Source organism: Propithecus coquereli, unplaced genomic scaffold, assembly GCF_000956105.1.
Source record: "Propithecus coquereli isolate 6110/MARCELLA unplaced genomic scaffold, Pcoq_1.0 Scaffold98, whole genome shotgun sequence".
Classification (NCBI taxonomy): Eukaryota; Metazoa; Chordata; class Mammalia; order Primates; family Indriidae; genus Propithecus; species Propithecus coquereli.
Genome location: NW_012156173.1, coordinates 1,718,417 through 1,739,859, shown reverse-complemented (window position 1 = coordinate 1,739,859; position 21,443 = coordinate 1,718,417). Strand labels below are relative to the sequence as shown.

General features: G+C 33.9%; 1 protein-coding gene across 1 annotated transcript in view; it reads right to left on the bottom strand.

Moving 5' to 3' along the window:
• ENPP1 (ectonucleotide pyrophosphatase/phosphodiesterase 1) overlaps positions 1-21,443 on the bottom strand; it is a 59,829-nt gene that overhangs the window by 6,393 nt on the left and 31,993 nt on the right. The window contains exons 7-22 of the mRNA XM_012665243.1: positions 20,279-20,358; positions 19,236-19,355; positions 18,092-18,201; positions 16,619-16,684; positions 16,260-16,332; positions 13,530-13,638; positions 12,270-12,401; positions 10,242-10,273; positions 9,410-9,537; positions 8,173-8,242; positions 7,363-7,450; positions 5,903-6,072; positions 4,666-4,717; positions 3,155-3,309; positions 1,488-1,617; positions 339-419 (exon numbers count right to left, since the gene is read on the bottom strand). Of these exons, the coding sequence (XP_012520697.1) occupies positions 339-419; positions 1,488-1,617; positions 3,155-3,309; positions 4,666-4,717; positions 5,903-6,072; positions 7,363-7,450; positions 8,173-8,242; positions 9,410-9,537; positions 10,242-10,273; positions 12,270-12,401; positions 13,530-13,638; positions 16,260-16,332; positions 16,619-16,684; positions 18,092-18,201; positions 19,236-19,355; positions 20,279-20,358 (1,596 nt within the window). The remainder of the gene's footprint in view (positions 1-338; positions 420-1,487; positions 1,618-3,154; positions 3,310-4,665; positions 4,718-5,902; positions 6,073-7,362; positions 7,451-8,172; positions 8,243-9,409; positions 9,538-10,241; positions 10,274-12,269; positions 12,402-13,529; positions 13,639-16,259; positions 16,333-16,618; positions 16,685-18,091; positions 18,202-19,235; positions 19,356-20,278; positions 20,359-21,443) is intronic.

The window sequence follows — 21,443 nt, the reverse complement described above, 5'->3', positions numbered from 1 at the left end:
AAGAACTTACAAATAGTTAAATAGGGAAACAGACTGAAAGTTATTATAAGTGCCAGAAGACTAAATTAGCTAGATAACTTTAGGAAGAAAATCACATACTTTTTCACCAAAAATATTTATAAACATTTAAATACAAAGCAGAATACATATTGGAATATATAATAATTCTAATATTTGTAGAATTTTTGTGTACTAGTATTCTCAAAGTTAAACAACCTTTAAGAGTATATTTTGTATTTATTCATTTAATTTAGACCATTAAGTCTATTACATGTAAATTATACCTATATGTATAGAAATTCATTAAAATCATAAAATATAGAGTTAAAATTTTTTACCTTGAAAACTCTGGTACATCGGTACTATATTAGTAGAAAGCAAAGCTTCAGAATATATTTGACTTGAATTTTTACTTAGTTCTACAAAGAATACAAAAAGGAAAACTTTATAGTTTCTCCTGGTGTGGGGGGAAGAATTTTAAAAAATTAGCTGAATATCATCTTAAACCTGTAAAACTTTCCCAGGTACTGAGTCAAGGGAAAATGTAATGTGTTTGGTCAAGTTCTTAAAAAAATAAAATATTTAAATCTTTTCATTTTAAGCTAAATTCATCAAAGAAACAAAAACTTTAATAAGAAGAGCCCCAAATTAAACATATTCAAACTTTACCTTATGTGCCTTATTTCAACTAGAGTGAATAATGTTGACAATCTTCTTTCCTTAAACTTTTCATAGTGAAAAGAAAAAAGAGAGTATCTGGCTTCAGAACAACACTTACTACCCAGAAAAAACATCACGGGATGTCTGCCTCAAAATGCCACACAAGGCTTCTTTGTATGAATTTGAGCCTGGGACCTGGTCTATTTTTACAATGCGATAGCCAAGTTCTGACTTCAGACTCTCACTCCGGGGACTGAACTGGGTGCTGGGGGCATTTGAGCACCTGGAGCCTTCTGATTTTTGCCTTTTCAGGCTGGCCCCAAAATGTCTTCTCATTAACATACAAATTTGCCACTTCAAAAAATAGAACACTAAGCTTCAAAGAAGTCATTCCTTAGAGGCTCTGTAACAGTGAGAAAGCCAGCATACTTTAGGCTCTACCTAATTCTTTGACAAATCACATTGTCTTTTTAAGCAACAAAGTTATATATCTCCGGCCTAAGAACCCTGACATATCCTTCTAATTTCACATAGTTTTCTCAAATTCTGTTCAAAAGAAATGCAGAAAAGAAAGGTAAAGAGTGTTCTACCTACAGTATCTGCACTGTATCAACTACCCTCCAAACAAAAGTAAAAAGTTTTATAAAATTCAGTTTTTAGATGATTAAAATTTCTCCGATAGTTATATTTCTAATTCACAATTTTCGCCAATAAATAAACGAGGTCATGTATATGGCCCCATAAAGTATGATAGATTTACAAACAAGAGAGAAAACCAAAAAAGAAGAGGATAAGGAAAGGGGAGGTCAGGGGAAGAAGAAACTTACGTGGTGGGGAGAGGAATCCGTAACTCACTTTGGCGTTATTTTTATAAAATGAACATTTATGGATAGGACTAAGAGAAATTCGAAAGTCCTGGTAGAGACAATTGGAAAAGTCTTCTGTAGAGAAATTGTCCTGAAGAACAAAATATAAAAACTAGCAGGTGTCAGACATAGAGAAGAGAAGGAAATGGCTTTACAAATAATTAAAGATGAGCTGTATCATCACAGCATGAAGCTCTAGTTATCTGTTCGTGTCCTCCTCACCGCTTTTTCACTTTTCTACTAGTATATTCATCTTTTTTCTAACTGAACTGCAAAAATTCTTTATAATATTAATTGTTAGTTATATATGTGCAAATAATTTTGTATTCTGCTGTGACAATTTTGTTTATCATATTTTTATCTGCACAATCTTAAGCTTTTATATTATAAAATGCTGACTTTTAGAGATTTGAGTCTGTCTTCCATTCCCAAATACAAAGCCAAAAGTTGCTGGGGGAAGGGAGGAAAGCCACTGAGCAGCAATGTAAAAATCTCAAGAATAGCGATGACTGTGAATTCATGGAGCTTTAATTATATAAGAAAATTGAAAATTGAAACGAAATCAAAGAACACAATAATTAAGGTATTAAACAATAATAAATAGGATGTGGTGCCTACAAAGCATTATGTAGACTGCTATATATTACAAAGTCAGGTTTAAAAAAAGCATTTGAAGTGTTTGAAGGCCGTCTTCGAAAATTAAAATCAAAGTTCAAGGAACTTCATAGAAATATATGAATGTGTATATGTTTTTTAACATAGAAACTATGTACATATACACGTCCTGTCTTTTTTTATTTAGCAATCTCACTGAGGATTAACCATAGTTATTTTCTAAACCCAAGTGGTACCCTCAACTGTACTCTCTCAAATCCCTTTTTCCCTTCTTTAAAGGCATCCTATAGCTCGCCACTCACTTTCAATTTCTGAAAGTCTGGTCAGTCTAGTTTAAAATTTCAATTCCACATAAAATCTAAATCTCCTCTCCTCCTCCTTCTCTCTTTTAAGGACTATCTCCTTCACCACTCCTCTTTCTACCACAGCACGTGGGGCGCTGGGAGTGAGGGGAAGGCTGGTCCTGTCCTGGAGTATCTACCCTCACTTTGTTTCAAGGCCTAACTCCTCTGGTCTTGACGGTGGACAGGGTTTGGGTTCTGGCATCTCCCTGGTTTGGGGTGGAGGGTCTTCCTATAGATGCGCTATGTAGTGATGTCACCAGCTTTGATGGTTTTCCCCCTCAGTGAGAACCCCCTGAGATTTGGGCAGCTGAGGGAAATACTTACACTCACACAGCTATGTATTTAGAAATGAGTAATTGTGACTGATCCTGATTTCATGACATTATAAATCAGAATCGTAACATACTAAAACTAGGGGAAAAACAGAAGAGAGAATCCTTTACAGCACACCCTTTATTTCACAGAAGAAATTTGTTTTGAGTCTCAAAGTCACGTAGCCACTTAGTGGTAGAGCTAGAACTGAATTTTTTTGACTCCCTGTTTGGTATTCTTCTAATTTGGGAACTGACTATAGGGCCATGGTTAACAGTGAGAAACTATGCTTTCAGTGTTTTGCTTAATGATGATCTGGAATAGCCGCATATAGCTAAAGAGGTGACAAATACTTGCATTTCTGTTGACGGTGTAGGATGTCCAAAGGGGCATCTGGATGTCCTGGCTGTACCCACTCACAAACTGGTGCTGGTAAAGGAGGCACACAGTGTTTTTCTTCTGGAGAACTCTGGGTCTTCCATAGGGTAAAATTTCATGCTGAATCATCTTCTCTTGGGTCGTAAGGGGAAAATGAAACCACCATTTAAATGCAGTTAGTGTGCATTAAGTGATAATATATAATGTTACACTCATCTAACCCTTTCCTCTACTTAACCATATTGAAAATTTATTTTTAACTAGTAACAAAACTAATTATAAGGAGTAGAATAATAAACAATTAACAAAACAAATAGGGTTCACTGCAAGTTTTGCCTATAAGGATACTGAAAGGTTAATGTAATATCAAGATATCACAGGACAACACTATATGAAATTGCTAGATATTCCAGTTAATGAGAACTTATATTACCAGAAATTCTTTAGCATTATTTTAATTACCAATTCTTAAGGACATGTTCCAGAAAGGAAATTTTCTGGATGCTATGTGTACTTAGAAAGCAAAAAAGTTCAGAACTGAAATTATGAGATTAAATTGAATGAAACAATAACAATATAGATATTGTTTATTGCCCTTTTTCCAAGTGTCAAGTGCTTTGCAGAGTGCTTTGTATACATTATCTAATTAATTTTTACATCTCCCTATGAATTAAGGTTATAGGGATTTTACAGATGAGGAAACAACAGCTTAGAGGAAATACTTTTTCCATGAAGATATAGTTCCTAAGCTCGTATTCAAATTCAGATCTACACAATTCTGAAACTGTTATCTTTTACCACAATACTTTGCTACCACAGAGCTATCAAAGATTTCTCTAATTCCAACATTTATAGTAGGAACTTTATATAGACAGGGGCATGTCAGGATTAATGCAGAATTTACTTCTTTATTCCAGCAAGAAAACAATGTGAGCCAAGGAACTTAAGGATCAGAGTGTAACAACGTGGCTCTGAACATTCAATGCACAACTGAAAAATTTCATCAACTGTATGCATATTCTTAATTATTATTCGAAAGTTACGAAGAAATAATTTTAGATAAATCAATTTACAACCTCTTATAATTAAGAACCAAAAAACATTTGTAGCCCCTTAATATTTTGAAATTAAAAATAAAAAAAGAACCAGGTGAGATAGGAACATAGGAATTTTAAATGGAAATCTGATTCTCTACTATAAACCTATAAAAGTCTTCAAAATTTCAAAACATCTCCATTGTGTTCATAAAGTGTGATTCAGCTTCCACTAAATATATTACATATTATTTCCACTGTAAAATACCTTTCTTTCCTTATGACTAACAGCCTAGACTATCAAGCAAAGAGATCTCTATGTTTCATCAGGAGATCCATTAACTCCCCTTATGTTATGGTTACTCTCAGATGATGCCCCAAACCAATTCTCTGTGGCTGACACTGCCCAAAAAAAGCATGCTTTCACATTCCAAGCTTGAGAGTAACATGCCTTACCTTCTTCCGTGGTCACTTGAAACTGTTTCTCAAAATCCCCAATTGGCAAAATCTATAAAAGTTTATAAAACTATTTTTAAGGATCAAGAGACATGTTTTAATTTTGTAACATACAACTCCTATAGGTTAATCAAGCCAACATAGAACCAAGATCAATTTACAATAGTCTTGTATTATTAAAAGTTTGTGTTTTTTTTGATGAGGAAGATAAAAGGAGAGGAATGACAGCTACAAAAAGACAGAATTGTTAGCATAAGCCTAACACCAGTAATTAAAAGATAAAAATACAATTGCTGCTTTGTAATTTGTATATATACTGTAACAGTCTTTCTTTAAGCCTAAGTCAAGTCTAAAACAAAATGGAAAGCATAAAATAAACTACTCTCCAAATTGCTATCTTTAGGTATGTTATCAATTTTGTTCCTAACTTGCCTGGTATTTTTATCTTCTTACAACTACTATATATTAAAATAGAAGGTAAAAAAAACAGTGTACATATCCATTTTGTATTCCCCCAAACGGGTTTTTCTCCCTAATTTTATTTTATTGATTGACTGAGTGCATGAGGGAGGGAGTGATTGACTGAGACCAGGTCTCACTTTGTCACCCAGGTTAGAGTGCACCATAGCTTACTGCAACCTCAAACTCCTGGGCTCAAGTGATCCTCCCTCCTGTTTCGGCCTCCCAAGTAGGTGGAACTACAGGTGCTCACCATCAAGCCCAGCTAATTGTTTTTATTTTTTGTAAAGATGGGGTCTCACTATTGCTCAGGCTAGTCTCAAACTCCTGGCCTCAAGCGATCCTCATGCTTTAGCCTCCCAAAGTGCTAGGATTACGGGCGTGAGTCACCGCACCAGGTCTTCCCCCTAAGTTTAAAATAGGTTGAACTGTACTTTAGAGAAGGAATATCGTGACTGGTTTACTTTGAACTCAAGACCTCACTGCTAGGATAACAGCACAGATTCCGATGCTCAGGGACTCAGGTAGACTTCCCATCTGCACCCAAGTCAAGCCACGGCACCAAGGGACAAAAATAGAGTTGAAAAATGCAAAAACTAGGAAGAAGAAAAATAAATTATAAAAGATCTGCATGTGTCCCTAGAATTAAAAATAAATATATGTTTACCCCCCACACTCATAAATTTTAACTTGATTAGTAAGTATTTCCATAGCATATGCTGTACAGAAGGCTCTATGAAACCGAACATACTGGGCTAAACTTCTCCATGATACTTACCGACGGGTTACATGAACAGCCAAGGTTATCGCTGGGGTTTGTTGTGAAGGGGCAGTATATGGGTGGGTACGCTTCTTTGGGGTGTTTTGGGGTGTAAACTGGATTCTTTAGAAGGTGGTTAAGACTTCCGTGAGTTCCGTTATTAGGAGCTGGTGTCAAATTCAGTAAATCTGCATAATTTCAAGAATGATAAAGAGTTATTTAGAAGTTTCAAAACCAAATAAATAGTAGACTTGTACTATGATCTTTATTTTTTTTTAACTAAATATATATGAGTCCTTTACTTTCTAACTAAAACTATAAAACTCTCAGGTTTGAAAGTATATATGACTATGCTATTCTTAGTAGAAATACTGATATGTATATTGTACTTCACTATAAAATTTCTGAATTTTAAAGTGCACGATAAGTACAGTTACCATCTGTTGAACGTGTATTATATGCCAATAACTGTGTTAATATTTTTCTTATTTAATTCCCAAAATAATTTAATATGTTATCATCAATATGTGGTAGATAACTAATGGAAGTGGTTTGCCCAAGTTTTCAAAGTCACTAATGTAGTAGACCTAGGATTCAAAACGAGCTCTGAGTCTACCACTGTTGCGCTTTTTTTTTTTTAATGGGGTCTTGCTCTGTCTCTCGGGCTAGTACAGTGGCGTCATCATAGCTCACTGCAACTTCAAATTCCTGGGGTCTGAGTGATCCTTCTGCCTCAGCCTCCCAAGTAGCTGGGACTACAGGCACACACCACCATGCCCAGCTAATTTTTGCTCTTAATAATAATAACAGCAAATACTTATATGGTAAAGCACTTACTATATGCCAGGTGCTGTTTTAAGCATTTTAGGATATATTAACTTATTTAAACTATATAGGCTCCCACTAAAAGAATTATACTTAAGACATATTTAAGGTTTGTAAATGCTCACTATCAGTATCAGAAAAAGGAAATAATATCTAAAACTCAATACCCCACCATAAAAGTACTAATTCAGAAGGTACTGAGTAAACTCAGAAGATCCCTAATGGGCCCTCCTTCATTTCTATAACCTTGACATGGACATCCATTCAACTATTATCGCTACCAGAGGTTCTACCTGTTCTATTCACCTTTCACTGCCTCCCTCTCTTTTCCCTGGCTTCTATCACTACTCTGACTCAGGAGTCATGTAATTAAGCCCAGGGCCTAACAAAGTCTGAGACACTGGGGATGTACACACCACCCCGCTGTGAGTGTTGTGCTTCACCAGTGTGCAGCCTAGTGGGAAAAACAGGTAAGTCACAGGACAGTATGTTCCCCACATTTCCTCAGTGACTCTGGGTCAGGAAGAAGAAAGTCAAAAATATGTCTTGCCTTACCATTGTCTCCACAAAGGTGGCCACCATATGACCTACTTCTGACAATCCTATTCCAGCTCTGTTTTCAGAAAGGAAGGAAGCCACCTGTTCACACTTACCACACATTAAGTTATAGACTTCAATATTTTCGAAGGTGTCAACCTCAATACCATGCTTGAATCCAGGTCCGTAGCCAACAAAAAGGGCCTAGATTGGCCAGAAAAGTAATAGTTTATCAGTGCATTTCAGTTATGTATATAGTTAGTCAAAAAAATAGTATTATCCATATCATACATATATATACTGGTTATGTTAAGATAAAGAGAAAACTACCATGCCCAATGGCACTTGTGGAATACTGTTTTAACCCCCACTGCACATATAATCTAAGGACATCTGGGATATTTCTCATAGTTTTACTACAATTCTTGAGTTGACAATCAGAAAAGAATGGATGATAAAAACTGTTTTCATCTATGACATGGGATATAAACCTCACCCTGCCCATCTCAAACAGTGCTGCAGGGATCAAATTAAGTAATTATTTTGACTGTATTTTGAAAATTTTAAAGTGCTAGGTAAATATAGTATCTCCTTTCAGAACATAAGTATGATACCTTCTTCTCTATTAAATCACTGCTTTCTTTTACTGTACAGCAATATTCTCAATGGAACACAAATAAATGCAAAATAATTATTAGAAATTTAGTAGGGGGTATAAGTCACATGTTCATGAAACATTAATACAAAATTTTAACAAAGTTCTTTACTTCCATGTCCAAAGAAAAACAGCTCTGTGAAAGTATATGCTCCATAAATTCCCATTCAAGACATATAATCATGGTCTGTTCATAAGTCTAAAACTTTATATATCAGCTTTTCTATGGATCTAATCCCATTTTTTTAATAAGTACAATAGGTTTACTCACTTGCATATTTGAAAATGTATTATCAGAGCCATGAAATCCGTTTCCGCAATATTCCCTTTCTGAGGGATTCCTGATTTTGACATACATAAATTAATAAAGTCCATTCATAAAACATAATTGAAATCATAACATTATTTTCATTAATAAAGAATAAATAATGATTGTGTTAAACATACAGGTAACTAAAACTGCCTGGCTTTGAAAAGCAGTAAGGGGTCACCTGTCTTTTATTTCATGGACAGATCAACTATAAGTATAGCAGAGGAGAGAAAAACCACTAGCTGAGATAGAAGTGGTTTTGAATCCTGACTATGCTATAAACTAGCTGTGACTTTAGAACATTTAATTATCTTCTCTTGGTTTCAATTTCTCATGTTGCTTACTTGTAAAAATTCAATGATATAGGCTAAAACAATGCTTGGAACATGGTATTTAGATATTGATTAAATATTAGTCCTCCCATGAGGGTAAGGACCCTCCCTCCTTTCATATTCTTTTCCTAAACACTAAAAACCTAGTGTTCTAACAAGAGTAAAGACAGTGGAATTCTGTTGACTGGATTCTGATTTACTGCTTAGGTTTTGCTTGACAGGAGTATTTATCATGACCAGCTTCTTGGTGATCATCAAAAAAGTTAATGAATAAGTTTTGAGATATTAACATTAACCATCCAAATTACTAGCCAAACACACCAACTAACTAAGGCTTATTGAATGTACTGGTATGAGGAGAAGGAAAAAACGACTGTGTCTAATGAAGATAGTTGCTCATTATTATAAAGTAAAGTGCTTTTACCAATTGTGTGCTGAGCTTTGCCGATATGGTCAGACATAACTGTAATGTATAGAAGAGAGGTGACGGCAAGTGGTAACATTTAAGAAGTAATAGATCATAAGAAGTAATCAATATGAGTATGAAAGGCCAGAGCAATGGTTATTAGCCAGGTGTGATCCCCCTTCTCCTGGGACTTTTGGTTATGGCTATGACATTTTTGGTCATTGGAGAGGGGTGCTATTTAATCTAATCAGGGAGAAGTCAACTATCCCACAAAGTACAGGATTACAAAGAATTATTCAACTTAAATGTCTTCATGCCAAGGTTGAAAAATCTGAGTTAGGGTGAAAAGAATCATATTTGCACAGTTTTCACATAACAACGTTATTTAAAAGGGCCCAATGGTGACCTTGAATTACTAATAGATCAGGCTACGTTTACCTGGGAGACTGTCAGAACTTACAATGCAAGTTGCCACTGAGGGTCCAGATAGAATGTCAAGGGTTCGATCCTCTCATTTTTGGCGAAGTGTAAACGCTTAGGTAAGAAACGTTTCAAGTAAGGTTTGAAATGCTGGTTTGATTCCCGGCACTGAAATTGTAAAAGGCAATGAAAACTATTATCTAGAGTATAAACCTTTCTTAAAATTGTTTTCTAACACCACATGAATTTTTGTTTCACAAACAGTTTACCAGCCTGCTTATTAATAAGTCACAAATGGAAAACTAAGAGTTCTCACTACTTGTATGATGTACAAGGTGAATGTTCCAAGCTAGTGCAAATTTTTACAGGAAATCATAATTATTATTGCATAAAACCCCCAGGAGACTGTCACTAGATTATATTTACCTTATCCCTGATGATCATATTTTGAAACACCCTTATAATTACAATTGTAAGAATTTTCTTCATGACTTAAAATGTATGAAGTATAAAATGTAGTGTAGATAACTCAGCACTAGAACAAAAGCTATTTTTAAAAAAAATAGGCTTAAAAAAGACTGGAAAGAAATATATCATAATGCTAATAGCGTTTATGGTTTTTTTCCTTCTATTTTTAAAAATTATCTCTTGTACTATCATACGCCAATAAATAAATTCTTAAAAACTTTCAAATCTAGATTGTTGGGACATAGCCTTAAAAATCTTTAAAAACTATAGAACATGTACATGTTTACTCAGATACTCAAAAATTCTAATCCTCCAATTTCAAGAACAGATACTAAACCTTTTCTCTAAATATATATTATACAAAACTAACAATAACTAGATAATGAAAAAATAAAGATACTCACAGAAAGATTTCTGGCAATGTCTTCATAATTAACTGTAAAGGCACAAACATAAGAATTAATAGTTGATGGTATGCTATAATTCAAAATAAAAATAATACAAAAATGTAGAATATCAGACTCAAATTCTATGTTTAAATGTCAAAGCAGGTTTCAAACAGTTCATTTAAGTCATTACATTTTAGTCATGGAAAAGAATTAGACAGATCTATATAGGTACCATCCTGTAATGACACCCATGATATAATGTCACATTATTAAGTGAAAAGACAAGTTACAGAACATCTATCTATCTGTTCACCATGTCTATTCCTTCATCCATCCATCTATCTATTCATCTGTCTGTCCATCCATCTGCTATCAATGCATCCATCCAAACATCTATCCGAATATCTATCCATCTATCAATATGTCCATCTAGAGCTAGTATGATTTCCTGTGTAAAAATAAAAATGTGTGTTATATATTAATCTGTATAGCAAATATCTGGGAAGACACATTCCAAACTTAACAGTGGTTGTTTCTAGAGAGGGGAACTGAGTTGGGAAGTAGAAAGATTTAGGGTGGGAAACTGTCACTTTTTATTTTGTATACTTCAATATTCAATGATAATTCCAAAATTTTCAAATAAGAGGGGCATAGGGAAACTTAGAAGAAAGGGCAAATAGACTAGTTTTAAAACTGAATTTGCAGAGTAAGCCCATGCATTTACTTAGGGTACGTTGGGCTATAAATCAATAATAACTGTCTAGCTTTCTAAATTTTCTTTTAGCCATATTTTATATAAGCTTGAGAAAGTTATCCAGATAAAAGAATATATGATATATATTTTGTGTACATATATAAATTGATATTCATATAGTTTTTACTTTAATTTGGGAAACTTGGGAGCCCAATTGAGATAAGAGAGGGGCTAAAGCTTAGCTATCCTATCTCAAACATCTCCAGGGACTGCCATTGCCTGTACAGTTTTTCTAACAGGTTTTATAACAATCATGTGTTGCTTTTCCAAATTTAAAACAAAAATATTAATTAAAACTCATCGTGCTTACAGAGCCTGCACTTTGTGCCACTGTGTTAATATATTTGCATAATTGTTTTCCTGCAGTGAAATCTATTTTTCCTCATTAATATTCAATAGTATCTATTGAAATATATCTTATTGCAGTATTCAAACCCAATTTTGGTAACTGTCAGAAAAGCTTATCTTATTTTTCTTTCTCTTTCAAAGTTAACTGTAACAGAAAGATAAACAAAATTTGCTTTACATATCTGAAACTTATCAAAGATGGTAATCAAAAGGAGACATAGGTAACAGAGGCGAAAATGGAGTATGAAATAGGCTTGACTTGCAAAAGAACGAATTTGTTTTCCTAAACACTAAGATGGAAACAAAATAATGAATATTTTTAAACATTTATTGGCAGTTTGTGTTCCACATGTGGTCAAGAAAATGTGTGATTTCTTCTTCTTCCTTGTTTAAAAGATACTTTATTTATTTATTTATGGAATGGTTTGAAGAAGGCATCTCTGAGAATAGGAATCAATTGCTTATAGAATTAATCATTTTTGCCAGCATTCCTGCTTGTAACAGAATATTATTTTAAAACTAAGTTATTTTAATGGAGCATCATTAATTAAACTTGAATAAATGCAGTTGAGTTTTTCTCTTAAACTTTTTTCTAGTATAATCTTTAAGCTGATACAAGTAAAACATACACTACAACATAAAACAGCACTAAGCTCATCAAATAATATGTTTAGCCCATGAATAACAAATAGATTATTTGTTACACAAATAACAAGGTTAGTCTTGTGTCCTCATATCTAGTCTCATAAAATCCCTCTGGGCCAAAAGATCTGCACTGACAATTTAATCATGAAAAGGAAATTAACTTTGATTCCTTTTAATTTAGAAATATAACATATCTCTATAATGCATCTCTATCTGTATCATGTATAAGAATACATTAGAGAAATACATTCTTAATGATATGACATTATTCAAAGTTATCATGGAGATATACTTACATGAATAGTATTTATCTGGGACATCAGAGGGTCTCAATCGAGCTGCAGGTCCATAAATAACTTTAATATTTTTAACATCCCCCAAATATTTATTCAGATATATATATTTCTTACAATTGCCTTGTTCCATGCCTAAGAGGGAAAAAAAAAAAAAATCCCAAAACATGTTAGAACTTTAATGAAAAATGTAATATGTAAAAGTAGAATTTCTTTAACTTCCAGAATTTAATTTATTAAACACAGGCTTAGCATTCATATTAGTTAAACACCTAGTAGGTAAGACACAGAATTTCAGCTATATCTATCATTTCACTTTTTTCAAAATCTTTTACCTTTCCTTAACCCAAAATTAGTTTGATATTTCTCCTTATTTATGTATTCAAATATCATTATGTGAGTGAAGGGGAATGTCTTTTCACAGTTGTAGACTGAATATAAAAAGCCCAGTTATTTGCCCAAAATCATGGAGGATATTAACTGGGAGTGTATGACTGACTCAGTCTCATTCTAGGACTGGAACTTCTTTAGCATGTAACTTCTTGGACTATTTCTAAAAACAGATTTCTGTAATTATTGCTGAATCAAACAACAAGAACAAAAACAAACAAGAAGAACCTACTTTCTACTTCTTTGTATGCATATTGCTTCTATAGTCCCCGAACTGTACACAAATGTGTTATAAAGATCATAGTAAGTAAAAATGAATTTAAAATTTTATCAAAATTAATATATACTGCCTCTAAAGTCAGATTTATCATGCTAAAGAAAGCTGAAGAGGTAATAATCTGTTCCAATTAAATCTAAAACTGTAATCAAAATTTAATGTTGATATACAAAGAGTGCAATGTGCACCACCCGAAGGATGGACATATTTGAAACTCGGACTTGGAGGGTGAGGGGGGGCAAGGGCAACATACGTAACCTAAAGATCTGTACCCCCATAATATGCTGAAATAAAAAAAAAAAATTTAATGTTGAAAAAAAATTTTTTTAACTATTCAAATTCCTAGTGTAGGCCTTTCCCAAATCAGAAGATAGATGCATTGTGGCTGGTGGACTCTTAGGTTTCTGTGAATTCTATGTTTCACTAATATTTTATATTTAATATCATTTTTTCCTAAAGACTTTTCACAAGAAACTACATTTTAAAAAAAGAATTAACTGTAACATTCAGAGGAAATCAGGAAACAAAAATCAAGCAAGCAAGCTTTTTTTTGGCACCATTTAACCTGGAGAGTAAATGATGCAAATTCAGAGTACCATGATCTGAAACAAGGATGAGGTTCAGGCATTTATGCAAGTTCAGCTCTTTCAGACCATCCATCAGCATGCCAACCATGTTGTCAACCCTCTGCAAGGCTTTGATGACCTGAGAAAGGGAAGCAATCTCATGTGATGCAGTCCATACTAATGGCTATCTCTATACAAAAAAGAGTTCAATGGATGCAACTATGATGAGCTGATTCAAGTTAGATTAGGACAGGTCAAGTTCAAATATATAAAAAGCAGTAAATAAATGCAGGTCATTAACAATGGAAGGGCCCAAACTCTAAACATGCTCAATCTTAAATTTTAGGAATGACATTAGCTAATCTGATTAGCTCTCCCTTCCTGAGGTTAGAATGCTGCTATTTAGACTAGACCCAATTTACATCAAAATATTATAATACTTGCTCAACTCCAGTGTTTGGCCAGAAACCAATGTATTGTTAATTACCACTTCATTTTCTACAATCAATTTCGTCTTGTACTTTCTGATTATTTAAATGATCACTATGTAAATATAATGTTTCCTAATTTTTAAAAATGTTAAAATTATTTATAAAATGCTTCTTATAATTCTATGTACTTTATTTTTTAAATTAGAACTCATAGGAGTATGACCCATCATTTCCTTACAAACTGCATGCATTTTGCTTATGAATATCATAAGAATAAAAAATGACAAGTGGTTTTGGCAAATTGCTTTCTGGCATTTATCTTTTCCTCTTTCCTCACAAAACCATGTGAGGAAAATTCTTGTTCCATTTTCTGTGTTTTCTGCAATGTATCAAATCAGTTTAATCCTCATTCTTGGTCAGTATATTTCACTGTAATACGAGAAAAGGTCTTCTATTCACTCAAAGATATCTAAGCAACATGAATGGCAATTTTTAAGTATTAAAATAAAGTGGGTTTGATGTGTCAGCAATGTTAGAGTTTAACAAAGTTTGAAAATGGATGAATATGATTTGAAAAGTAATGGTCTCAATCTTAAATGAAGATGAGTCAGAAAAGCAGATTATTTGGCAAATTGTTAATGAATTAGAAAAGGCAGTGCCAATTTTAAAATGTATATAACCTAATAATAAATTACAAAATGATCTTTAGACTTATTTGTAGTCAAACTGACCTAGACACAGGTCTTAGGTGTCAGTGACTTTAGTGAAAGAGCAAAAATCACACTAGCATCTGGTCAATTGTTTGAACCAAGACAACAGCTACAAGACACTTTTTCTCTTTGACCAATTATGACATGGCCACTTTGTTGGCCACACATCTTCCTTACCCCACCTCTAAGAAGAAGCATTTCCGCTTAGTGGAAGGACAGAATGACAGCAAGGAACAATGGGTTACTAACTACAGTGGGGCTGTTGAAGATAGATTTTGATGGAAAGAATGCAAAGGCTAATAACAGACGTAGGGGAGGGTCAACTTCCTTCTCTCTTCACTCTCTTTTATCCGATGTGATTGCAATCCAGGCAGTATCTACTCTTTAAGTGGGGTAAATCTATGGCATACCCAGGGTAAGGAAAACCAAGGGAAGATGGTTTAGGCAGCTGTTTCAAATTTAAGTAAGAAAAATGAATCTCCTTTTTTTCTCTCTTCTTTCCTCTGATATTACTGAAGTAAGCATTTAGACCAAGGAGCACCCCCAGAACAGGTCTCACAATAGACATGTCAGGCCCAGGCGTTGGTCTGAAGAGTCCTTGAGGCTCATAAACTATCCAGTCTGGGATACTTGGGCAGGAGAACTGATAGAAATTAGAGGGTGAAGCCCTTGCTATTAAGGAAGTCTGTGTGTTTTTAGTCTATCACCCCTTGGAATTACATGGGGCTAAAGATAACCAGACAAGGATTCTGACATCAGGGATCCTGGCAATACCTCTTCTCCCTTTTACCATGACCAACAATATTCATAGATCCTTACTTATCGTTTTTTTTCACATCTTAGGTCACAGACAAAATATATATCAGAAGGAAAGTCAACTTAGAGGCACAAGAAAAGAGCTGCTCAAATCATTTTCTAAGGCTTCCTGTGCTCCAAGGTGCAAAAATAATATGGCCACATGAAAAATGAAAACAATATTTGCTGTTTTAAAGCATTACACAGATCACCAACATAGCCAGGAGCTGGCTAAGTTCCTGAAAGGGTGTCAGGTCAAACAAGATGTTGCATTGAGAGCATTAGTCCATGAGCTTATTTTCCTATTGCTAATCTCCTAGGAACTGCTCGATAAAGAATAATTATTTGAATACCTCTATACTTTTGATAAAATCTCTCATCCTTCGATGCCCAAGCTCTGTTGTAAGCATGGTATTCGGTGGACAAAGACATTCTCCTAAGGACAGTTCATATGAGGTTTCTTCTGCTATTTGACTTATTTGCATAGAAATTTGGAGTCTTACCTGTTCATGAAATTCTCAAAAAGCACTTAGTTTTTAGGCCAATGGAGAGGGATATGGAGTGGATAAAGGCTTTGGAATTGAAAATACAGAATTTAACTCATCATTAATTCAAATTTAGCACTGTGGAAAATATAAGCAAAACAATTCTCCCAACTCTTGTTTTGTTTAAAGTATATCCTTTGGTTTAGAAATATTGTGCACAAAACTCACTCTTTCTGGAAATCACAGAATTTTACAGAATGGCCTAGAAACCTGCTCCAAAGCAAGGTTCAGTTAGCTGACTAGGTTTAATGAAGTAATCACCAGTAAAAATGTACTTACTTCACTGCTGACTGGTCCATACGAATGACCTGAAGAATCTGGTTCTTCTAAATACAGAGTGTAAAAGTGTGGTCTAAATCAAACAGTATCAAAATGTAATATTTTACGAACACATTGAAAAACAGAATGGAAAATATAATTCAGCAATTGATAGTGATTAAAAATTCCGTAACACTGGGGTAACAAATAATTTATAGGTTTGAAATTCTTCAAAATGTGGCTGTAGTAGTTCACTAAAGAGTTTATTTGGATAAAAAACATCATAGCCAATAGCAAAGTTTTATTGTAGTCTATTTTTAAATAATGTCATTTCTAGTAGACAAAGGCATATTTACAATAGCAATTAATTGTCCACATACCTTTCATCTTCAGGAAGCTGTAGCCACTGAAGAACAGCTAAAATTCTTTCTTCAAATGGTATTGAACTAAAATTAAAGATAAACGAAATGAAACAAATCTGTGACAACTGTGTGAATTTAAAATATAAATTTATTTTATTGAAAATAGCATTAATAGATACTAAAGCAATCCAATGCATCTATTGTGTTTGAATTCATGTAAGAGTTTTATTTAAAACCTTAAATTCGTTTTCCCAATGAAGGAACAAAAGTTAAGTTTTACACAAATAAAAGTTGTAATTGGGCTTAAAAATTTGCTGCCTATCCTCTACCTGAGGGTATTATGCATGCACCAGAGAACAGTCCATGGGTAACCCACGTGTTACTACATTCTACAAAGGGTACCTCATGCAGAACTCACTCACTGAGAACTATTACTACACTTGGGGAGTAGGCACTTGAAGAGCAGGTAACAGTTCTCCAGGCACCATTTCCTCAGCAGAATTAATTCTGCTGTCCTCTGGACACAATGTTTTGTTTCTACACCTCCATCAGAGTACTTGCCCCATCCCAAGTACAGTTAGCTGTGTTCTCCACTAGACCTTGAAAAGCCAGAGACCATATACTACTAATTTTTGAATCCCCCATGGCACATAAAAATCTCACTTACTATCCACGGAATAAAAATCCTTTCAGATAATAAGGTGGAGAAGAGGCACTGCACTGTGCTCATGTGGACCACAAAGAACACAAACCAGCATAATATTACCAAGGAAAATTGTTATGCATTTCTTGTCTGAGGTTTATGATCTTTTCCGTTTGCCCTTCCAAATATATTGTTGTATTGCTTTTGTGATAAAAATTGCATAATTATAAAATACATAAAATTGATTTTGGTAGTCTTGCTAAAATCAGCCAAAGAAGATTCTTCCCTCCAAAAAAAGGGTTTTTTCCTCAATACATCACGGATTTTGAATATCACTGGGAGGGTATTCTAATCAGATTCTTACCTTAGAAAGCTTATTTATTACAGTAATTTGGAAATGTAAATCCAGAAGTGCCATTAATATTTCCTTTTAAATAATATTTCCAGACACCAGAGGGAAACTCCTACCTGTGTCCTCTTTTCTGTCCTCTTTAATTCACTCACCTTTTCCTTCTCCTAGTTCTTTTTCTTTCTAGAGTTATTAGTAAAATATGCAGTGCCTCTGCTCTCAGATTGCTGCTTTCACCAGGACTTCATTTTTTATTCCTACCTAAAGGTCTGAACTCAACATGTTATCGCGTGTTTCTAGGAAACACTTGTCTAGTTTTACTGTCTATTTATCATCCACCTAAAACTCTTTGAGATAGAGTTCTTATTCTGCCAGTTCTCATTTTTTAACCAACATATCACTCAAATGTTAAAGCTTAGGACTCAATAGAAAGGAAAGGATGACATAAAAATAAGCAGTTCTACATTACGCATCCTAGAAAAAGTTCGTCTACACATACCCATTATAGACTTTATAGATGTCTGGGAAAATTCCATTAATTTCCACATCTGATCCTGGCCAAAAATATGTGCCAGACTTGAGGCCTTGATACTTAGCTGTGAGCCAAATCTGGAGGAGATAATGAAGGAAAATTAGGAAATCATGCAAACATTCATCTCTTAGGAAAATACATGTTCATGCAACACCAATGCATTCTTCTCTAGTGCTAGAATGTTTCTAAGGTCAACAAGCTCCAGCAATTAGACTACAATAATCGCGTGATATGATTCTTAAGCAGCAGCAAAAATATATTAAATAATCAGAGATTAACTCCTGAAACTTTTAGAGCTATATTCCTAATTCATATAATAGGTTTCTCTTGAAAGAAGAAAAATTCATGAATATATATTTCTTTTATTTGATGACACCTTTGCTTCTGTAACTGATATTTATTAAGCACTTATTACTGCCAATCACGGTACTAAATAGTATTCCTATAAGCATCCTATATTATTAACTTACATAATCCTCACAATAACCCTATAAGGTAGTAAACAATATTATCTACAGTACGGATATGAGAAAATTGAGTCACAGAAAGAATGATTTACCTTAAGTCACAGTTTTAAATATCAGAACTAAAATTTGAATTCATAACCTGCAAATTAAACATATGATCTTTTTCCTTATAAGAGTAATATCAAAATTATTCAAATGGACCCTATGTAATTATTGTGGCAATTTAAAAAAATAAAATAAAAAGGAGAACACATCTAAATCACAGTTAGAAAGAACCTCCTAAATGAGCACATGCAAATGAAACCAATGCTTACCTCTTTCAAAAACAAAGTAGCTTTGTGTAGATCAAAACTATTACCCCCAGACTACTGCTATATGCTACTATTACAAGAAGGAAGAATCAATCAGAAAAGAAAAATGGGCCAGCATAGCCCAAATCCATCTCTGAGATAAAACTACTCTCATTTTATGCAATGATATAAATTGTATTTAGGATTACCAGTATTCATCTCCATTTATGAAAGGTTGGCCATAGATACAGTAAATTAAATAAGTTATAAAAAGCTCCAGGGAATCTACTTATCATACTCTGATTGAAGAGCATAGCAAACTATTTCAATAGCTAAAATAAACAAAGAACTCACTGGTTCTCCTTTGTACCACTCAGGATTAAATTTTTCTTTACTCTTAAATGAAAAGGAAGCATTCATTTGGGGATCATATATTTTATTGTCAATTATGCCATGGGATTCTGGATAAAGTCCCTAAAAAAAGATAAAATACAGATTTTATGCAAGTTATGAGTTTACTTAATGTTAAATAAAGTCACAGAATAATAGAACTATCAAAGAGAAACTGATAACTAAAGCTACAAAGAATTATAATAAAGTTTAAGGAGGGAAGAACAAAAAATTGAGTAATGGCAAAACACAATCAACCACTTAAGATTTTATGTAGTATTTGTGTTTTAAATTATGTAACAGAGAAAATAAGTCAGTAATACCATATATGACAATCTATATAAATAGGCAACCTACCAAATTTTGAAAAAAACACTCTGTTGTCTTTTTGCATTCCTGAGTAAATCATTTCTGCAGAACAAACTCCTTTTTGGCTAGGTACCAGAGTAGCTTATATCAATACAAGCTATCATACTAATTTTCTGGCTTCAATTCTAAAGGTTAATGAATTCTATTTCTTTTCCTGATTCAAATTTAATATGGAAACTTTGGCAGAAACAAAAACAGGACTGTAATCCTATCTGGAGTCAGACAGAGTGGTTTGCTTAAATTCCTCATCGAGATGATTGGAAAGACAGGGTGAGAACACAGGAGTATGGGCCAGTGTTTTTGGCTCAAATAAAGCAAGCTACAAAACTAATGAGAAAAAAACAGTATACAAGAATCAGAGACTCTTAAAACTGAAAGGAAACCAGGAAATCATTTCTTTGGGTCTTTAAACACCTCTTTTCACAGATAAGATAATGGAGACCCAGAAGGTAAAGTGACCTTCCCAAGGTCAGAGCTAGTTAGTGACAAAGATCAGTACCTAGGTTTCCTTGTTTGACTACCCCTTAGAAAAGAAGTTATTCTTTTTTAATCTGAACCCTAATTAGTCCCTCAAAAAATGTTACAATTCCATCTCACTTCTGTGAACATAGATATAAAAGTTGAAATGTAGAGCTTACTGTGACAATGCTGTAGTGATTGGGAAAAGTTTTTGTCGGATATACTGGTCTCATGTTTTTAGTATACGTTCCACAGTTTTCTAGAAAGGAAAAAAACAAACATTATTAAACACATCTGACAATCCATTTACCTTACTTAGCTTTGGTACCAGAGCAGTCTAAATCATGTAAAAAAAAAAAAAAAATGAGTCCAGGAGGGATTTATAACTAGATAAAAATTCAGGATAAATTATAAAGCAATACTATGGATACAAATTCAATGTTAAAGACAAGAATTAATTTTTCTCTTACAAAATCATTAAACAAAATAATTAAGCCAATTAAATAATTATCTCATACTTATCAATACATTAAGTTCAAGAGGGATGAGTTATAATAATGTGATGTTTGCTAGATCTTTGATACTACTTAGTATTGGTCAAATACCTAAATTACAAGAGGCAGTAAAACACACACACAAAAAACTGCACTAGTAGCTAAATATGCAAATTAAAATAAGAATGAAGCAGTGGCAGGGTAGACAGTGTCCCAGGTCATGGATCCAGATCCAGCCAACCCTGGACAAACTCAGCTGCACTGAAGACAAAAGGCACCTTTTGGTTATAAGTCAGAGGAAGCACATAAGTCAGATTGTTCCTCATGCCCTGCAGATTTAACCCTGATGTCTCCCTTCTCATCACCTCCCTCTACTATTAAGGAAGGAACATGTAACTAATGATTCCAGCACGTCAATACCCTACTGCCTGAAAATGTCCCTTGGATTGGCATGTGTCTATATACCTCACTGTCTTCCTAATGGTTCAGAATTACAGGCTACATTCCTCAATTCTCCAGAGCTAAGGCTTGGGTTCATTGTGTATTGATTTCTTTTAAACTTCATATACAGGTACCTGTAGCTCCTTAATATTGAACTCAGATGGCATGTTTGGTACCAGGGAGGCCAACTCTCCTCCTAATAGTAACAAAGTGCTGGATTCAAACTTCAAAGCCCATGGGCCTGCTGGTAAGAACAGAGCTTTGTCCATAAAAAGCTAAAGACTTTTTATGGTGAATAATGAGTTATTTAAAAAAGTACGGATATGAGAAAATTGAGTCACAGAAAGAATGATTTACCTTAAGTCACAGTTTTAAATATCAGAACTAAAATTTGAATTCATAACCTGCA